The following is a 22,241-nucleotide window of genomic DNA, read 5'->3' as shown; positions in this document are numbered from 1 at the left end:
GGAGGGAATTCTTGATTAGGAGGCTTAAAACAATTTTCGATGTCTTAGATACCTCGTTCTACTGCCAAATAGAGACTCTGCAGAAGCGCATATGCTTTTGCTTGGTTGTTGGTGGGGATTCTTAGGCCCCAAACATAGGGATATTCCCATTGATCCACAGGGTGATAAATCACCCCCTCCCCCCTCCCCCCAAAGTAAAATATGATTTTGAAGAAAGAAAAATATCATTAGTGAAATGTGGTTCACTATTTAAAGCATCAAAATTTAAATAAAATAATACAATATCAAAGAGGCTAATGAAAAAACATGAATAACTAAAGTAGATCATTTATGTGAGACCTTGGCACTAGTGTACCAACTAATTATCAAATAAAGAAAACAAAATCATAAATTCCACATATAATTTTATCATTGTGACAAGATGTCTCTATCATGGAAGGGACACAAAAAGTGCAATAATCATTAAAGTTCAAAGAGGCTTTTGTGACTCTTGTCAAATAATTTTTTTGTTTCCTATAAAGGAACATCAACTAGAGATGCAATTGCAACAATTTGCATTACAGATAAACAGGGTAGAAGACAAATTAACGAAACAAGGAGGAAAATATAAAGATCTGGAGAATATATGTGGTGATGAATTATTAGAAAAAGATGATAAATTATTAACAAAAATGAAAAAAAATTCTCAATTGAAAGACCGTAGTCAAAACATACTTGCATAGATCAAGAAGTTAAATGATACAAGACAATGTGTTCAGAGGTTGAAACAAGATAATTAAGGTTTCGGGAAGAAATTATTAGAAAAAGATGAAGAAAATTCTCACTTAGAGAACTTAATCAAAGGTTGTTGGAACAAATCAAAAAGTTTAAAGATGAAAAACTTGAGAGTCAAGGCATTAAAAATAATGTTGACAAATCACGTAATGAAGAACTTGCCTAAAGCATCATAAGGACAACTTACTTATGCAAATTAAGAAGCTTAAGAATGATAAGAAGCCATTGGAAAACAAGTTATATGATATTTTGGTCTCTACATCACCCTCTATTTAAGCTTGTGCGATGATCTGCATCTTCATCTGGTCCTGATGATGAACCACACTAGCTGGTTTGAAACGCCTTGGCAAAATTTTCTCATATGTGATTTTACTGAAAAGACTCTTCTCAAAGTTAGAACAACTTTTCAAAAAGGAACCATCGAAGCCTACAGATGTAAAACATCGAGTTGAGGAGAAAGGAACAAATATAGATTCAGTTGATATGAAGTATAAGGAAAGGGGTTTTCAAGCTATAAGAAGATGCCAATCCAGTTGAAGTAAAGACGCACTGGGATGTTGTAGTACAAATGATGGAAATTCCAAGTGTACATACTAATAGAAATTCAATGATCAACAATGCAACGACAATGCATGAAGAAGATAAAATACCAAACCGAATCAAGAAAATACTTCAAATACAATAAGGGAAAGTCATGCTACAAAGACATGTTATTGACATCTTAATCACAGAAGCAAGTACCTTGGTCCTTAACCAATCAATGTATCAACATTGTTCATAACGACAACAATTGACCAATCTTCTGAAGAATATTGATGACAATGTAACTAAATTTCATAATCACCATTCATATTGGGAAATCAATAATTGTAATATTCCACAAAGGATCAAATTGGGATGGTCAGATCCTTTTACATTTCGACAACTTTGCTTCACAATTAGATGTCCACACTGTCTTGTATCATTAACCATGACAACGTCAAGAACAATGAATCATGCAAAGACATTACAAGCTAGAGCAAAATATGTAAAGCCTTTCCATAAATATGCTTTGAGGAAAAAGCGTTTCTAAATGGGAAGGCAATGTAACAATCATAAATATATAAAAGTAAATATAAATAAATAACAATTAAATAATAAAACGACGTGTCTTATCAAAAGGACATGTCTCTTAGTGAAAGGGAACCCCCACTTAGGTATTTATATAGGGCCTTCATTTGTATTCTATCGTCATGCTATTTTTCTATCATCTATCATGCATTTTATTCAATATAATATTTATTCCAAATGGAATTCTTTATAGTATTTAAAATATTTTGGATATTTGTGATCTAAACTAGATTGGTTTGACACAATCTCTTTGATCTTACCCAATCAACTTTCCACTGTTCATTTTAACCACTTTTACTAGAGTGGAACTTTATGGTCTCAAAGTTGGGAGGTAGATATCCCTTTCCGAGATCTACAATCTTCTTGCATGCATTGAATGATTAAGGTATTTTGGCCACATTAAATGGGGAAGTTACTAGGATCTAGATATGGTTGGGAAAGAATATATATTTTTTTCCATTTAAAGAAAATATTTAGAGTGAAGAATCAAATCCGTTCATGAATTAGATACACCTTTTGTTGTGGATGTTAGTTGATAAAGGCCCATCCGGTAGATAGCCATGTAATTTCTCCCACGAAACAAGTGAGAATATCTGTAGAAATATGGAAAACCTATTAACACTAGAATACATGTAAGGGTGGAAATGCAAGTGGGGTAGGCCACAAATTACAAGAAGAATGGATCCACAGCAGGGTTACTATGATGTCATCATATGAGCATGCCAAATTTTTGTGGCTCTAGTTCCATCAAAACAAAGCCCTTCTTCGGGACAACTACATTGTAGTTTGCTACTTTCCCCTAGCTTCATCACATTATGCACCACATAGGGAGTTCCAGGGAGACCCTTTCCTTGATCTTTGTGCAAACATTTCAACTACTCCATTCTTGGGTAGGTCATTCTTCTTGGGTACTTCAATAGATGCATTAGAGACTTACAGGTACCCCATCATGATAGAGCCAAAGTTTGAGGGTCTTCATAGGAATTCATAGGACAAGAATGTTCCTCTCACAAGTTGTGGTTGACACTTCTTGCAGTTGGGTGAATCCCATGGCTTACTGATCTTGAGTGGGCTCCCTTGTTTACCAAACTCAGGAACTTTTACTTGCTTCTCACACAGCAGTGGGTGATTGACTATGTCTTGGCCAACCAAGACCTTCTCCTAAATATCCAACACATTTCTGTTTCCCACCTTCACTTGGTAGACATACCCTCCTCACATTCTCCTTCTCTACTTCTCATCCCCCCTCGCTCACCCCCCATCCACCTACCCCTCCCACTACCTCACACCACCTTCCTTTTTGATAGAGATTACTTTGCATCTTACACCACTCACCTTAAGGAGTTGTGCCCCCTAGTTTCCCACTTCAGGTCATTGGACATAATCATAGCCAAATATGCGATGCTTTCCTTGATCCTCATATAAGCAACCCTTGACTCCTACCCCCATTGTACTTGTCATCATATCCATATACCTACCACCCCTGTCTCCTATCCCATGAATTAGTGGTTTGATGATGAATGCAAATTCCTCCATAAACAACTTTGTCTCACCCTTATGAATGACCCTTCTTCCTCCCCTCACCTCTACAAAACATGCTGTAACCTCTTTCGTCATTAAAAACGAGCATCTCTCTCATAGGACACGGGAATTTTGTAATAATCTCCATCACTCCTCAAAATCCTTTTGGCATGCCCCTTTTGCTTGATCCCATACCATTTCCCTTGATCTTGACCTGTTAATTTTAGGTATGTTCTATGCTTAGAGCAATTTATTTCAATTTTCACAGTTAGATCAATATCGTTTCCAGATTAGCGATCACATCAGCATTTAAGTAAATTGCAGATAGAACATAAACATAAATTGCAGAAGACAAGCCAAGACAAGAGGACACAAGATGTGGCACTAGCCAGGGAAAAACCCCAATGTGGGGAACCCTTGATAAATTCTTCTTCTATGTTCTTCAATAGTTTAGCAGAGAGAGAGAGAGAGAGAGAGAGAGAGAGAGTACATTTACAACAGAAATCAACACTTTGACTTTCTATATCTATATGAGATCAGTTGAAGACATGTTGCTTCAACTGATTCTCCAAGGTGACTCCTTCAGGTATCATAGTGCTACATCTTGTCCACTTGCTGCACCTCTCCGTGCTGCACTTATCATCACAGTGCTGAACCTTAATGACCATGCTATGCACTTCATGTTGCTGCTCCTGTCACTGAGCTGCTCCAATCATTGAGCTGCTCTTTATCACGGATCTGCACCCAATGTTGTACTCATTGCTGATCTGCACTCAATGACTTCTATGCTGCACTCATCATACAACATCCATCATCACTTTGCTGCCCCCATCATGCTGCAACCATCACCATGCTGCATCCTTGTTATCTGACTAACCCTCAACATAGTAGCTCTGTCCATCTGATAGGCAATCCTGAGAATAGCCTTGTTGTTGGCTATGGCCTGTGGCCTAGCCTAGCAACAAGAAAGGCCTCCAATACTTTATCTTGCTAGCATCCAAGCATCATAAGAACTTGACTGTGCTGTCAGCCCTTTCAAACACCCAGTTGTTTACATAAGCTGATCTAGAGCAGATGCATTCCTTCACTATGTAACAATGACTTATCACCATGCTGTCACCTACAGCAATCCGAGTTTATATGATGTCCTTTCAGACCTCCTCATACTGTGAATAAGTGCCATCTTATGCTGCGGATGAGTATTCTCTTTCCTTGCTGTGTATAAGGTTTCTTGGCTGCTAAATGAGGGCTGCACTAACAGTGGCAGGGCATCATTCTTAACTGTGTCAAAGGCCTTTCCTTGACAGCATTAAGAAGGAGCTTCTTCAGGCAGCGAATTGGTCCTCCATGAATGTGATTTAGTCTCCTACAGGATTGCGGATTAGGGCACTTCAACAGCGTATAGATCAGGTCTCCTTTACCAACGTTTAGACCTCTTTTATGCAGCGCATAGGAGCCTCCTTCAGCTGTGGGATAGAGCTGCATCTGGACCTTCTTTTGCTGAGGAGTAAGGCCAGTAGTTAGGGCACAAGGTACTGCGTATTAGGGTCTTTCTTTCAGCTGTGAAGAGACCTCATTTACTGTGGCTAGATCTCCTTCTTAGGACAGCATATAGGGGCTTATTTAAGCTGCATATAAGTCTCCTCTTTTCTGCATGTAGATCTCCTCATAAGCCTGCGGCTAGGGCATATTATGACAGCAGATTTAGGGCCTCATAGATCTGCATCATAGGGTCTCTTCTAGACCAACGTTTAGCCTCTCCTTGCTGCAATTCCAAGACTGCATTAAAGCCTTTATAACAGCATAAAGGATTCTTCATCATGACGGTGATTAGGGCTTATTTCATTGACTGTAAATTAGGGCAGCGTAGGATCTTCAAGAAGAACCTTTTTCTTCCATATCTAGGGCACTTCATGACAGCGTTAGGGCATCATTAGGTTCTTCCCTTTACTGCGGATTAGGGCATCATTAGGCCAGCGTATATCCTAGGGCACTCCCTCTAGATCTCTTCTTCATCAAACCCAAAACAGAATGAAGAGAGATCATAAGAGTGTGTGTGTAACAAATGACTTGAAGACCTTGTCCTTTTATAGTAAAACGTTGAGGTTGAATAGACATGACTGTTGGGCTTCTGAGCCTACATAATTTTGTTGGCCGACTTTGACAATTTGTCCATAATCAAAATAAATTCATATCTTCATAAATACTTATCGGAATCGGATGATCTTTAGATCAATCCTACACCTCTCGACGAGAGGAATCTAGGAAAAATATCAACAGCCATAAATAAGGTGACCCACATGGAGTTTGGCCCTAGTTGCCAATTTTAACATGACCCTAAACCATGTTCTCCTACACCACCTCCTCGTACTATATTCTTGGGCAATCTCCCACTTGCATGTCCTTGTGAAAATTCCTAGGTTTAACAATCTCAGGAATCCTAATGCAACCAGCTGAATCTACTTCACCTAGATTGTAAATTATGTTACAAACTTATTTCAGATTTCTTCTTGAAATATTGAAGTAAATAACTGAAGCAACCTACACCAAATTAAATATGATTTTGAAACATAGAAACTGAGCAAGGAAGTACAAACACATAGGACACAATTGTTTTTGGACAAATGTCCATGGGAAAACCCAATGCGGGAAAACCGGTGCAACGACTCTGAGGGTTTTATTATTATGCAAGAGAAAATCTGAGTACAATTCTAGGATGCTCAACTAGCAATCTGATATAGAGAGAATACTGAACAAAAGACTGGTGAAATCATCTCACCCTATCACTAGAGAATCGGTGACTGATCTTGCTGCTCTGTAGGCTTTGCATCACCCTTTGTGTGGCCTTTGCGCAGAACTGCGTCACTTTGGGCAATTTCTGCGTCACCCCTGGGTATTACACTGTCTTTCCTCTGGATCCTCTGCGAGCTGAGAAATCGACCTTCTGCCTCCCAGACTCACACCTTGGCCTCCGACAACTGAATTTCGACTTCCCTCAGCAAGGAACTACACCATCCCGCTACTACTGATCATGGGCTCTCGTAGCAAGGTGATGATTCAAGGGGTGGGATCCTCCCAAATGCTGCATCTGCTATGCTGCTAGCGTTGCCACTTCTAGCACTGCATCCGTACTGCAACTCAGTTGTTGAGAGAAGCAATTGAAAACACCCAAAACTGGACAAGTACCCAGTGGATACTCCTTGGTGTTGAAATCCTAACTGCTGCTAGTCCCATGCTCTCTTCTGAAGCCATTGCGCTGTTGAATCTGTGCACTGTGCCTCCTCACATTGCTTCCTCTCTGCTCTGTGCTGCTCATATTTTGGTGCTACTAACCACTGCATCTGTCGAATCAACACTCCATGGCACCAACTGAAAGCTCCACCATCCCGCTACTACTGATCATGGGCTCTCGTAGCAAGGTGATGATCCAAGGGATGGGCTCCTCAAGGATCATGCCCATCTGTAGCTCTTTCGCACTATAGTTCTATAGCAGCCCACCTCCCTCCTGGAGGTATGTTGGCTGTCATGGCGAACTCCTATTCACTCTTTGCGACTGCAACCTTAGGATCATGCTTCTCATCCTTGCCCTTTTTCTTCAAAGGACAGTAGGATGCATAGTGGTCCATCTCCCCACATCTGAAGCACTTCACCTTGGAGATGTCCTTCTTTCGTCTCTGTTGCCCCTGATGTCCCTTCGATGCAAGGGCTTCGTTATTCTCCTCCTCTACTTTGGGCTTCGACTCACTATTGCTGCTGCTCCCATCAAGTTTGACCTTGAGTAGGTCTCTCCTCAACTCTTCTTGTTTCAGAGCTGCCCGCATCTCATCCCAATTTGGTAATGCTGCTCTGCCCAAGATACTATGGGCAAAGATTTGCCATTCATCCGAGACGAAATTTAGAGCCAGTCTCACTAACTCCGAATCCTGAGTTGTGTGTCGTGTAGCCGAAAACTCATCATAGGTCTCCTTCAATTTTGTGAGGAATGGATTCACACGTTCCTTCAGCATTTGCGTAGACCTCAACTTTTGTTCTAAGTACATCTTCCGCTGCTCGGAATATCCCTAATACAAGGTGGCCAAGGCATCCCATGTCTCCTTAGCAGTTTCTTTGCTAGCAACGTGGCACATCACGTGATCCTTGACTCCATCCAGGATCATCCTCTTCGCTTTTGACATCTCGATTCTGTACTTCTTCAGCAGATCTGCATCTGCAGGGACAACTACCACATTATCAACATACGTTTTGAGGGCATGCTCATCTAGAAGTAAGGACATTCTAGCCTTCCAGATGGCATAGTTGGAAGCCCCGTCCAACTTGTCTTGATCCCTCTAGCCACTTGTTGCCATATCCTCCGAAAAATGTCGAACAACTCCCTCTTTCTCTCTACTGCGTAGCTCCTAGGTTGCCTTTTGCACTCCTTGATGGAGCTACTAAGTCTGCTACTCCTCTGTTGCTCAGTAACTGAGAAATATTGATTTCCTTGACAAGAAATCACTGAGGAAGTATTTCCTCACTATGTGATTTGCTTCCTCGTTTGACGGCTTTTCTGCCCAACACTTAGCTTGCAGAAAACAACATCTGTCTAGCTTTGCGTGGCTCTGCGTAGCTCCTTTTGCCTTGGCAAGTTTTCGATCTGGCAGTCTTACCTCTCTTTCGGCTCACTGAGAGAGAGACACCCACGAAAATACAACCCTCCTGGCTAGAACTGCGCAATCCCTCAGGGAATTCGAATTGTTGCTTGCTGGAGCAAGTTGGCCCTTACTTCAGTGCTAGACCTGCTCTTCTCTATTTCACATTGTTGATTTGGGGTAGCATCGGATGTGCTCAAGCCTCAAATTTGTAGGGAGGCTTGGGCACATGTATTCCAAAGAACCTAGAAAGCGTTTTGGGAAATTCCACCCAGAAGTGGTTTTATTAAAATAATTAATATTTTTAATGGGGTTCCTAAGTCTACACTTAGGAAAATAAAAATATTAATGGGTATTAATCTAATCAAGGGTGAAACTTGTAGAAAAAGCCACGGATCAAGCCAAAACAATCTGAGCCTTTGAATAAGATGTAATATACGCTGCTAGGTTGCACGAAACGGGGAAATAGGTACAAGTTTCCGAAACGGGAAGCGATACGAAATGCGACCTCCCCAAATTTTGGAAACGGGGAAACGCATATATATATATATATATATATATATATATATATATATATTAGGACATTTAAGAAATATGTGCAATCATAAAGCATATATGATACATTCTAATTTATTACATTATGATAAAATTGTCAATTGTCAATGCATAAACTATAAGTCTCTAAATTTACATCACATTTACTCATGAATGATCACATAATGAAAATAGAAATATCCAAAATCAGCCACGAGAAATTTCTAATTTCTTGTCTCGTGCTTGATTGGGAGTCTCCTCCTACATAGTCGAACGACCTTAGTGCTCTTGATTAAATACAAGTTTCATACCCTAGTACCCTACATGCTCTTCATTATTGGGAGTCTCCCCTGCATAGAGGGCTTGGTTCTCTTGATTAAATACAAGTTCCATACCCTAGTACATGATAAAATCCAATGGAAACATTGCAATCCCCCCAATCCTGAAATCCTGAAAAACAGATGAGTTTGCTGGATTTTGAGTGAGATCTAAAATTCTACTTTCTCCATATGAAATCCAATGAGGGCAAAACCACTCTCAAACATCCTGAGTCATTTCATGGTAATGTTAAAAATTTAAGTAAAAGTGAATGAAAATGAAAAATAAAGGAGAATATCACTTTTACTTTAAGAATTTAACATTACCATGAACTGCATATCAACACTAGGGCAAAAGTTCACTTTTATAACTTTAGAAAGGCATCTAGAAGCAACTAGAAGTCACTAGGATAACCTAAAAATAAATTAGAAAACAAACTAAAAAAAAAACACAAGTAAAAAGCTGAAACGTGAGTCGTACGGCCCTGAAACGCGTTTCAGGCTGTACTGGCCACGTTTTAGTTTCGTGAAACACATTTCAGGGCCGTAGCACATGCGTTTCAACATTTCGTACCCATTTTCGTACGGAAACGCCCCCTTGCCCTACGTTTCCTGCAACATAGCTAAGTTGTTGGTTGTCCAACAGGAAGATATAAGAAGGGGCTTGAGGGTCATTTGGAAAACACACAGTGAGATAGAGAGAAATCGATTTTATGAATTGAGAAGTTCTTAGGAGGAAAATCGATTGAAGGAATCTCTTGCAGTGGAGGGGCAGGGATAGCAGCTTCCAGAGAGAGATTCTCAACCGAAGATACATCAGTAGAGAAAGGCAGTAAGTGATCCAGAGGCCTTGACACAGAGGCTAACGCAGGGCCAAAAGGGCCACGCAGAAGTGACGCAGAGGCAGAGAGATAAAGTTGAAAATCAGAGCAAAGGGTCAGTTTCAGCAGCCGGAAGCCGGGGTGTGAGACCGGGAGGCTGAGAGCGGTGATTTTGGGTTTCTGATCGAATTCCTAGCTGGATGACGCAGTGCCTGAAAGGGTTGATGCTGGGACAATGTAGAGGTAGCGCGAAGCTAGTGCAGTGCCTACTAGGGGCATCTCATCTAGTTGCCGGAACAGTGGAAACTTTCCTCAGTGATTGTGTGAGGTAAACTCACAAAGCTTCTGCCAGTAATTCTCTCTGTAACTGAATAACCTTGTGGGATATTCAGTGATGTATTCAGATTTTGCTACTACCTAATAATAAAACCCTCAGAGCTATTGCACCAATTTTCCTGCATTGGGTTTTTTCGGGGACTATTTGTCCAAAAATAACTGTGTCCTATGTGTTGTATTTTTCTTTCTTGCTCAGTCTCTTGTTTCCGCGAATCCGCATAATATTTAATTAAGTGAAGGTTGTAGTGTATGTATTTTGATATTTGCTGTAGGGAACTGCAAGTAATTTGTTTGAAGGAATTTAACAAATAGGAGAAATATCATCAGTTGCTGCAGTAGGGATTCCGGTTGAGGAATTTTCACACACATCAACAACTCTGATACCATGTGAAAATTCCTAGATCTAACAATCTCAGGAATCCTACTGTAACTAGCTGAATCTACTTCACCTAGATTGTAAATTATGTTACAAACTTATTTCAGATTTCTTCTTGAAATATTGAAGTAAATTACTGAAGCAACCTACACCAAATTAAATATGATTTTGAAACATAGAAACTGAACGAGGAAGTACAAACACATAGGACACAGTTATTTTTGGACAAATGTCCCTGGAAAAACCCAATGCAGGAAAATTGATGCAACAACTTTGATGGTTTTATTATTATGCAGGAGAAAATCTGAGTACAATTCTAGGATGCTCAACTAGCAATCCAATATAGAGAGAATACTAAACAAAAGACTGGTGAAATGATCTCACCCTGTCACTAGAGAATTAGTGACTGATCCTGCTGCTCTGGAGGCTCTGCGTCACCCTCTTCGTGGCCTCTGCGTAGAACTGCGTTACTCTGGGCAGTTTCTACATCACCCCTCCTGGGTATTATGTTGCCTCTCCTCTGGATCCTTTGCTGGCTGAGAAATCGACCTTTTGGCTCCTGAACTCACACCCCGGCTTCCGGCAACTGAATTTTGACTTCCCTCAGCAGGAAACACGACTTCCCCTCACGGACCGCGCTGCCTCTGCGTAGGCACTGTGTGGGCCAGCATCAACCTTCCTCTGGACGTGTTTCTAATCTCTCTTTGCCTCGTACTCTCTGGAAATCCCTTCTTCCGGATTCTCACTGCCCCTTAGCTGCAAGAAATCTCCTCAATCGATTTCCCTCCTAAGAACTTCTCACTTCAGAAAATCGATTTTCTCAATCTCTCTGTGTGTCTTCCAAATGACCCTCAAGCCCCTTCTTATATCTTCCTGTTGGACAACCAACAACCTAGATTAAATCTTAATCAAGGGCTCAGATCATTTTGGCTTGATCCGTGGTTTTTTCTAGAATTTTCACCCCTTATTAGATAATACCCATTAATATTTTAATTTTCGTAAGTTTTGACTTAGGAACCCCATTAAATATATTAATTATTTTAATAAAATCACTTTTGAGTGGAATTCCCAAAACGCTTTCTGGGTTCTTTGGAATACATGTGCCCAAGCCTCCGTGCAAAATTTGAGGCCTAGAGCACATCTGATGCTACCCCAAATCAACAGTCCTCCCTCCTGATTGCCACCTTTTCTGTAAGCGGGACATTAGGAGAGCAGTCAAAGCTATGTGTACCAACACAGTAGCTGATGAGAAATGGCTCCAAGCTGAATTCCTAAGGCATGGCATCTAGTCCCTTGACTACCATATTGCTGATTTATTTATTCATGTGGTATGCTCCTCTCACTCTCTCTCTTGGCAGGTTCTTGAGTTGTCCAAGCTCACTTCATATTTTGTAACATGATACCCTTGCCACAGTTTTATTCATTGATACAGATGATATGATGTTATACCTATGTAGGTTTCTTTCTTTATATTATTTTGACATTTCTAGAAGTCGCACTTGCACTCACACATTGTATTCATACCTGGTTGTACTCTTCAGTCCCATTGACCTAATTTTGTAGTCATTCGTTGGACATTAATATAATTATCTTATCTTATCTGAGGCCAGGCAGTTTCTGCCTATGCTTCCATCCCTTTGATGATGATTTTGGAGGTGCCATGGTAAAGCTATGTTACCGGATCCGTGGGGCTAGGTAGTTGGATCCGCGGATCCCCGGATCAGATACGGATCCGGATCCGGATCCACTGGGATCCGCACTGTGCACTTTAAGAGTCACTTTCAAAAATAATGAACCTTTCGTAGTAAATAAATCCAAACCTACAAAATCATGTGTTCTATGGCGGCGGCTTGATCGATTCTGCAAATGAAGGTGCGTTGGTTGGACCAGTTGGGTAACAAAAGTCTGTCAGAACATATGTGCGTCAAACGATTATTGAAATGGGCATTTAACATATTATTTAACATTGATAAATGTCTGTCGGAACATATGTGTGTCACGGGATTGTTAGCCTCCAGTTTCCACGTAAAATTATTTTGCCCACATAGCACTTAACGTGGATTTTAACTTCCCATCTCCCAAGTGTTTGGTCTCTGATACTTTATCTTATTAAATTTCTAATCCAATTCATTTTATAAATGAATCTAAATAGTTTTGTTCTTTAATTTAATTTATAATAATTAAATATTTTAAATTCCCAGCTCCCAAGAGTTTGGTCTCCGATACTTTATCTTGATAATTTATAATTCAATTCACTTTAATTTAATTTATAATAATTAAATATTTTAAATTCCCAGCTCCCAAGAGTTTGGTCTCCGATACTTTATCTTGATAATTTATAATTCAATTCACTTTATAAATGAATCTCAATAGTTTTGTTCTTTAATTTAATTTATAATAATTTTTTTTAATAGGTAATTTATAAACTATAATAATAATAATTTTTATAATAGTTATTATTATGTTTTACGTTAATTATAAACTATTTAATTTGTATGAATACTTATTATTTAATAATAAATAATATATTAATTCTAAGCTTATTAATGGAATATATTAATTATTTTATATAAGTATTACATTTTACAAATATATATAAACTATATATTATAAAATTTATAATTCTTATTTTTAAAATTATAAAAAAAATATTTATATTATTTGTACTTGCTGTTTCCTTCGCGTATCCGGATCCTGACTTTTCAAAACATTGGCGGATCCGGATCCGGATCCGAATCCGTATCCGTATCCGTATCCGAATCCTGGTAACTTAGTGGTAAAGGTTTCTGGGTGGTTTGTTTTCATGAATCAAGTTTTAGATTGTTTCAGAATCTTGCATGGTTTGTTTTTACTGTTCATGATCCATAGTCTATTTGGAACTCTGAACTAGTAGTATTGAATAATCAATATAACTACTTGGAATTTGGAAGTTAAAGGTTTCAACAAACAATGGGGAGTCTTGAACAATGGATTCTGAGACTTTATAGGCAGAGAGAATTCCACTGCAAATGTTCTAGATCAAACAGATAGTATCAGACGGAGTGACATTGCAGGTTGCATCAAAGACAGCAAAGTTCAGAGAGTTGAAAATATACAGTGGTCGATGCAAATAAAAATAAAACAGCCTTGAATCTGATTTTGAGTTATAAAAGAGAGATGATGTGAAATTTGAATACCTAGGTCCTTAGAAACAAGTTGGTTATCAATGTTGATGATTGTAGCCTGGGCAGGGACTTCTGCACAGGTTTTGTGTCAAACGTGTATGAAGTTGTCTGAAGGTCATTTTATTTTTTAATTCACTTTATTAAAGTGAAGAGCCTTTTAATTTTGAGTTATGAAAAGTCCAATAAAGTGTAATTTAATTATGCTAGTGATTTAGATAAATCTCCACCGTTGATCACTAGTGAGTTGGGATATAATCTCAACTGTTGTTCCCAATGAGTGGTTAGGGTTGTTAAGACTTAGTCGTTCACTCAAAATTATAAAGGAAGGCAAGGTAGAAGGGAAATGAAACAGTGAAAGACACAGTGACTTAGTTGCACAGAGTGGTAGAGATTTTGCTCAGTGATGCAAACCAGCAGAGAAGGAAAACAGGAGTGCAGGAAGGAAATTGATCTCATCAAATTCATGGACGGTGGAATCCATACAATCAGGCAGAGAGTGAGGTTGTATGGTTTGGGCGCAAGAGGGTGTAGGAGGAGATGTCATCTCTATGATTCAGCCAAAAACTTGGTTGTACAATTTCCCGCAGGGGCTGAAGCTATATGGATAGCAGGTCGCAAGTAGGGACTGCCATACAGGGCTGTGGGTCCATGCTGTACAGCCAGCAGATTGCTGTGGAGTTTATCTTTCTCAGTGGGCAAATTTTCCCAGTGTGGGAAGCCCTTGTAAGTTCGGAATTATTTTAATGAAAAAGTGATCTGACTGGCAGAAAAAATTAGCTGTGTATTTGGATTTTTTTTTTTTTTTTGCTTCTGTTGATCTATATTTCCAGCAATTGTGTGACAATTCTATTGTCTGAAATTTTTTGTTTAAGTATTAAATTTCAGCAAGTAATGTTATTTGAGATCATAAGGACGTTATTCACCTAGGGTTTGGAGAAAATTTTAACAATGCACTGGCTGAGCATTGAACAATGACACGCTGTATGGAGAAAGTCAACTCTGAATGGTAGATCCTTTGGATCTATATCTTCCTCAATCTAAGATAGGATCATGACCCATCTCTGAAACCTCCTTGGTTCATCAAAGTCCAAGTTAAACTAATTTTGAAACACCCTTCAGCTGTTTGAATCTGAACAAAGGAGGCAACTGAATACTCATGGGGGTGAACTTGGATGCTCTGGGGGTCTGGACTGTTGGCTACCTTCTCTCGTTTGTGCTTGCAACTATTTTCTCCATTGCCGATGTTGAAGACAAATCACAGCTTGTAGAAACAAATTGCAGGCGAAAATAATCACAGATAGCAATGTGTGAGGTGACTTTTTTGTGGAATCAACAAATCACAGGAACAATCTCCATGGGTGAATGAATGCAGGGGTGACATTTGAGGTTCAAGGATGAAAATATGCGGTGGAAATGAAGAAAATCATGGGGAGTAGTAAAGAGTCTAAAACAAGTCAAAAGGGAATTAGGTTAGACTTAGGTTAGGATTATTTTGTTTTTTAATTTATAAATGACAACAAAATGAATTTAAAACGATTTTAAATAGAGTTTGGATTATGCAGTTCAGTTAATTTCACCTTGGAATTCAATTTGTTTTGGCATGATTGAATTCACCTAGAGCTCCAGTTTTATATGCTGACTGGTCACTGAACCTCTCTAGATTTTAATTATTTCTTGGAATTTGCAGATTTTCAAACTTGAAGGATAATGTTCAATGAACCCTCTGACTTAGGCCTCAAGATCCCACCTGACCAGCTGTGGGTTTGCTCCCACTATTTACAGATTGAGAATGACATTGATATCCATGGTCTAAGAGGATTTTGTTAGCTATATCATCTCTAAGAGATTGAGTCTGAGGAGCACTTTGTTTTCGCATATCCCATATACTCTGATATTTGCGGGAGGTTCCACTACCTGTTCTGCGACTTGGGGGCTTTCATTGTGATTTTCTTTCACTACCCTGACTAGAGGTGCCTAGCCTTATACATCTGAGAGCTGTTGGTCTTCAAACTAGAGAATTTGCATGCCCTCTCCAGGCCTAGTGCCATCAAGCTCATTACTTCTTTGTTTCAGTCTATATTGACTGCTAGAGGTGGTAAGTGCCAAACAGGGTCCACAGTTTTAGAGCCTATTGATGGCATATTAGTTAGATTATAAACCTCTTACTGTCTCACTGATAAACACCCCACCTGTAGGACAGCTTTGAGCAGGACTGTTCCTTACAGAGTTCTGTTCACTGGGTTTGGGCAAAAGCAGTGAGACATCCCTCTGTTGATAGGAGGAATTGGGCCTCATCCCTCTTAGGGTTTTTACTTCTGTTTTGTGCAGCCCATGCTCCTTCATCATTCATATCTCTTGTATTTTGATTACGTTTTAGCATCTGGGAGTGTTCTAGACACTCCAAAGTCCATTGCAAAGTTACTTGGGAGCGGAAGTGGGGAGGACATTTTTAAAAGCTCCCGGGTTGGGAGTGCATCGGGAGCAAATTTTTATATAATATATATTTTTATATATTTTGATGCATATATGTTAACAAAGGCATGTAGAATGATGAATTAGATAATAAAAAACATAAAAACATGGTTTAAACCATATAACATCAACCACATCAACCACATCAACCACATCCACAAGTTACAAGTTACAAGTTATAATCTTCATCAACCACATCCACAAGTTACAAGTTCTCATTTATATAGCATGTAAGGGTTCACATAACCAAAATAGCATTGAGTGCCATCCATCTTTGAACCGAAAATACATCAACAAATAGGCTCTAGATGGCCTCTAGCGTCCAAAAAAATTATGCTACAACAAATAGCTACATATCATCATAATCATTGCCTATCTTGGGATCTTTGTCATTAATATCACCCTCTAAGCAATTAACATAAAATAGAAAAAATGTAGTATGTCAAGTCAATATTTTGTTTGAGTGATGGGTACTTTTTTAGTAGGGTCATGATAGAGGAGTTTGGCAACCAATGTCACTAACATCAAGGTACATAGAGGGCTTGGTGATCTTGATTAAATACCAGTCCCATACCCTTGTACATGACAAAATGCAATGGAAACATTGCAATCCCCCCAATCCTGAAATCCTGAAAAACTGATAAGTCTGCTGGATTGAGTGAGACCTCAAATTCTACGTTCTTGATATGAAATCCAATGAGGTTGGAACCACTCTCAAACATCGTGAGTCATTTCATGGTAATGTTAAAAATTTAAGTAAAAGCTCACTTTTATTTCAAGAATTTAACATTACCATGAATTGCATATCAATACTAGGGCCATAAGCTTGAATATTAGGGTGCCGTACTCCAAAACTCTTGTTTCTTTGAAAAAAAACTGTGTCTGGAACATCTTTGTGACAATTTTTTTGTGAAAAAACCAAGGAGCGATTTTTTTGCGGGAGCGCGCTCCCATGTTGTTCCCAATTTGCTCCCGCTCAGAGCGCGCTCCCATGTTGTTCCCAATTTGCTCCTGCTTGGAGCGCGCTCTAGGAGCGATTTAAAGGGGGAGGGCGGGGTGGGGGGCGGGTGGGGACGGGGGTAAGCCGTTCCTCGGAAACCCTGGTCCAGTGAACACTGATTGTATTCTCGAGCCCCAATTGGCCTATTTCTTGGACACTCATGGACAATAATAAAATTATCTTATCTTGTTGAACATCTATGCTAAGTATATTACAATATGTTATGGCCAGCCCAGATTCACACACGATCTGTATAGGATGAGGTATAAGATCAGGGGTGAAGAAGCAGACTGGTCATGGGACCTGGGTAGAAGCAGAACAGCCATTGGTTGTGAGTGAGAGAAAATGGTGCTATGGATTGTTTAACTTTCTCAGGTGTATCTTTAATTTCTTAAATGTTAACTTTTCTCTCATAAGGCCCTCTAATGTATGCTCATAAATTAGTTCTCTGGCAATTTTATGTTTGGCCTATTGTTTGCAATTTGACCTAGTAACTCATATCAGAGTTTCAAACTGATGTTGGCATTCAATTCGTGATTATGCAACTGCAATTTGGCACTAAATATATTGATAGCACAACTGTCAGTTGCACTCAACTTGAAGACTTGTGCATACTGCTTGAGAAAGTTTTGGACCCAAAGATTGCTTGGAATCCATTATAATTGTTTTCATATTAAAACTTAAAGCCTGAATTTACACCAGCCACAGTCAATACATTTTCTGTAGCAACTGAAATTCCTTGCTTGAATTAATTGCATGATAATTGTGGCAACCTATGGAGTACAATCTATGCAAGCTTTTTTTTTGAAATCTACTGCATTTTCAGGGGCTTTCTATTTTGATTAGGGCTCTCTTTTTGAAGTATGGTTTAAATTTTTCGCCAAGAAGCTACCAGAGAAGTTTTATGCCTTGCCATGATTTTTTTTACATGATGCAATTTTAGAAAGTCGTGAGAAATGAACTCACTTTTATTATAAATGCCTGATATTTGTTTTCAGTATCGGTGGATTACTACGGGTTCAAGTGCTTCAGCAAACTCAAAGTTATCGTTTGAGGAAAAGTATCTTTCACATCAACCTCAAACTTCAGGTGGTATTATGCCCCTCGTCTATATCTTCACCTGGTTATTATTGACATCTTTTGAAATTTAATAGAACCATAAGTAAAGATACTAAAATTTAAATGTCAATTGAGGTACTTGGAAAGGAGAGCATACTTAGCTCACACTCAAACCATATCATTGTGCTTCCACAAGAAGCCCCAGTACCAATGGCAGATAGATATCTGGTGTCAATGCCCTCAACTGTGCTGTGTTTTGCTAGCTATTTTCCATTTTATAACAACTGCTAATTTTAGTGTAGAGTCAGGAGCTTTCCAGGTGTGGGATCTATATGTTCATCATTCTAACTTTTCCTCCTTTCTTACACATAGGTGTCTTAGCAAATCTAATGGATTTATTTAACCTGTCAAATTGTAGTTTATTGTTTACTCAAATGGAAATTAACTTTTGCTCTTTATCAAGACATGATTCTTGCATCTTGTACAATTGCTCCTGCTTGCCTATCAAATGATGTTAGTCCCATGGTTACCAGATTTGGCTTGGCAGAAATCTCACCCAGGCAAAAGATTCAAGAATTTGACTTGGCTAGGGAAAAGCCTGGCTAGTACAAAAATGTGAAAAAATATACTTTTTTTGGTAAAACAAAATGGGCCAGGTTTCTATTACACGTGAAAACTTCCATTTCAAGTACCTGATACTAGTACATTCTTGAATTCCGAGAGATTGTGCTATGTTGCCTATATTGGATTTCTTGCCATGGTTTGCCCTTTGTTTTTTTCTCCCTATAGTCCAATCTCATACATTTAGAATCTTTTACCTATGTCCTATGACAAAACTTGGCTTCTTCGGAGTTTGTTTTTGGTCTTCTAGCAGGTTGAAATGGATTAATGGGAATTTGTTGTTATCCTACCACCTGCATTATAGCTGATGCCTTTGTTGGTTCAGTTGGTAATCTCATAGATTTTCTTCTTAGGCTCTCTTTGAGGTTATGTGCCAAAAAAATTTCATCCACTGCCTTATGATATTTGGCATTTGGTACTTGTCAAGTTAATATGTCATCATTGAATATTTCTCACAAAAATTCCGAAGGATCTCTCTCTCTGTTTATATATATGTACCGGTCTCTTTCTAGTACAAACAAATTTGTCTATGTTCATGTACTGTATTGTTTTTAGTATATTGAGGATTCAAAGTTATTTTAACCCTTGGTTTTAACTTTTGGACTGGTTTGTTTCTCAGTGGCTTGTTGATTCTCCTGGAACTATAACTGTCATGCCTTATATTACATCCTGGTCACTATACTTTCGGCTTATGTTGTGCATATATCTCTAGATTATTCTATCTGGTGTTTTAGCTTTTAGGTCTTCGTAAGCTAGACAGCCCTTGAGCAATCTGTATGTAGACAGTTGCATCAATGCATTGATTAGTTTTGGACATTTTTAGAATTGAATATGATTTTTATCTTTCTAGTTGGGATTTTTTGGGACATCATGAAAATGGGGAATATATCCAAATTTGGTTAAATTCAGTGATGAAATTCAGTTGACTTTGAAACTTGGGAATTAAATTGTTTTATTACACTATTTGGCATGGAGGAAAATTTTCTGAACTTCATAGTTGTTCAACACAAACATGAAGCAGGGGGCTTAGCATGAAAATAATGACCATTACATGATGGTAAATTATTGAAGTTGAAATGATGATGTGGATAATATTTAATCTACATTCTCCTTGATAAAGAAGGAAATATGAGAGGTGGATAAACCACAAAGTTGTAATCAGCAGAAAACAAGTCCAGAAAAGGGAATTAAACAGATAATTTATCGCATTTCTAAAACATGGATACAAAAGGTGAGGGAATGGGGAAATCAGTTGATACATGCTTATCCAGCCTATAGGGAGACATGGTATATCAAGAAGCCCCACTAATAGGAAGTGCATATACTTCTGACATGGGAACTGGGAACCAAAATATTTGTGCATAACTGGATGGAGGATTCTTTTTCCAATATTTTATTAGAGAAGGACACTGTTGCTCATGAATTTCCAAAGAACATCGAAACACACTATTCGAATTAACTGAGGTCATCCAAAAAAATAAGAAAATAAAGGCATAATCATTATTAGGACAAGGGATTAATAGGTAAAGCGTTGTAGGAGAACATAAAAGAAGTGAGAGAAGTATTGGAATCTTGTGTGGAAAGGGAAAAAAGAATAATGTTGACAAGGAAAAAAACCATGGATGAAGAATTTTAGTGTTAGAATTTTCAATTAGTTTATACCAAGTTTGTTGAAAGCTGAAAATCTATGCAGACAACATGATTAATACTGTTGGTGTGGTGATCATCAAGAGTGTTAAAATTGGCAACAAGGGCCAAACTCCATGTGGGTCATCTTATTTATGGCAGCCGATATTTTTCTTGGTTCCCTCTCATCGAGAGGTGTAGGATTGATCTAAAGATCATCTGATTCCGATAGGTATTCATGGAATTATGAATTTATTTGTGTTATAAGACAATTCGTCAAGGTTGGCCAACAACCAAATAAACCCAACATGTGCTCAATGTTTTAGTATAAAAAGAGGTGACTTGATGGTCATTTGTACACACTTCACTCTTGATTTCTCTTCACTTGTTTTGGGTTTTAGTGGAAGAGAAGTCTAAGAGGAGGAAGCCCTAAACGCAGGTCTAGAAGGAGACCCTATTTGCTGTAAAAGAAGGATTCCCTAGCTGCAGGTCTTGTGAAGGTTTGGCTGCAGTTCAAAGGGAGATCTAGCACGGTGGAGGAGGCCTAACAGCTGACCCTAAACAGAGTCTTATCATACCCTAGATGCCCTAATCTATACACTGTTTGAGACAGCCCTTAGACACTGGAAAAGAGTCAGTAAACTCGCTGCCCTAACCAGAAAAGAAGGTAGGGACAGCATGGGTGGTTTAAGGCTGTTAGAACCTCTTGGTGACTGCATGAAGGGTTGTTCCATGCTACAAAGAGGTCGCGTTAGGTAAGGAGAATTGCGGACTGTTTGTGGGCAGCTTTAAGGTAAGGGTGACACTGTTTGGCTGGCTAATAGGTGACAGCAATCCCTGTGGTAGGCTGCAGGCCTTGCCTAACTAAAATAGGGATCATGTGGAGGCTTCTTGGGCTGAAAAGTACCCAGAACAGTGACACAAATGGAGGAGACCCTCCCTTGATAAGGCTGCAGTATTTGAGGGATGTTTTAGGTGACTGTTTGAGGGTTGTTGTAGCACATGGCAGCATATGTGTATCAGGGTGTGCAGCACAAGTGTATCAAGGTGTGCAGCACAAGTGTATCAAGGTGCAGCATAAGACAAGGTGCATCGTAAGTGTATCAAGATGCAACACAAGGGGATGCAGCATGATGGGCACAGTAAGGTACAGTTTGAAGATGCAGCACAAGGAGGTGCAGCATGATGATACGGTGCAACAACATGATGTGTGCAGCATGATGATGAAGAGCAGCAAGATGGGTACAACATGATGAGGTACAGCTCAACAGTGATGCAACATGGTGCAACTCTGTGATGATGGACATGGTATGATGGTGCAACATGGTGCAACACTATGATAGGGTGATGGAATCACATGAGTCCATATCAGTTACCTCACGAGACATCTTCTTAGAGAAGATCTATGTTCTTATTTTGTCAAGTCAAAGTTTTGACTTCTGTTGTAAAGATAGTATCTCTCTCTCTCTCTCTCTCTCTGTGTTGAATTATTGAAGAACATATAAGAAGAATTGATCAAGGGTTTCCCTGCATTGGGGTTTGTCCTTGGCTAGCGCCACATGTTGTGTCCTCTTGTCTTGGCTTGTCTTTTGCGATTTATGTTATGTTCTATCTGCAGTTTACTTTAATGCTGATGTGATTGCTAATTTGGAAAAGATATTGAGCTAACTGTGAAAATTGATATAAATTGCTCTAAGCATAGAACATACCAACTTAACAAAGAGACTGCATACTGTGTTACACCTCATATTGTATGAGTTTCCCCATTGTGCTTTTCATCGCGTTGATGGAGTTTGCTGTTGGTGCCTTGGAGTTTTTGATGGACTTGGAGGACATAAGCCTTCATGGAGTCTCTTCTCTTCTTGGCATTTGATGGAGGATA

At 39.0% G+C, this 22,241-nt stretch overlaps 1 protein-coding gene across 1 annotated transcript in view; it reads left to right on the top strand.

Moving 5' to 3' along the window:
* The window catches only part of SFR6 (sensitive to freezing 6), a 325,720-nt gene that overhangs the window by 137,669 nt on the left and 165,810 nt on the right, over positions 1–22,241 (top strand). Inside the window, 1 exon segment of the mRNA XM_089445794.1 lies at positions 18,052–18,142. Coding sequence (XP_089301920.1) covers positions 18,052–18,142 — 91 coding nt within the window.

This window comes from Pinus tabuliformis, chromosome 9 (genome assembly GCF_031772625.1).
Source record: "Pinus tabuliformis cultivar Carrire ecotype Pingquan chromosome 9, CPIR1, whole genome shotgun sequence".
Taxonomy (NCBI): Eukaryota; Viridiplantae; Streptophyta; class Pinopsida; order Pinales; family Pinaceae; genus Pinus; species Pinus tabuliformis.
Note: the sequence above shows the minus strand (reverse complement) of the source record. Positions and strands in the feature narration are given on the sequence as shown.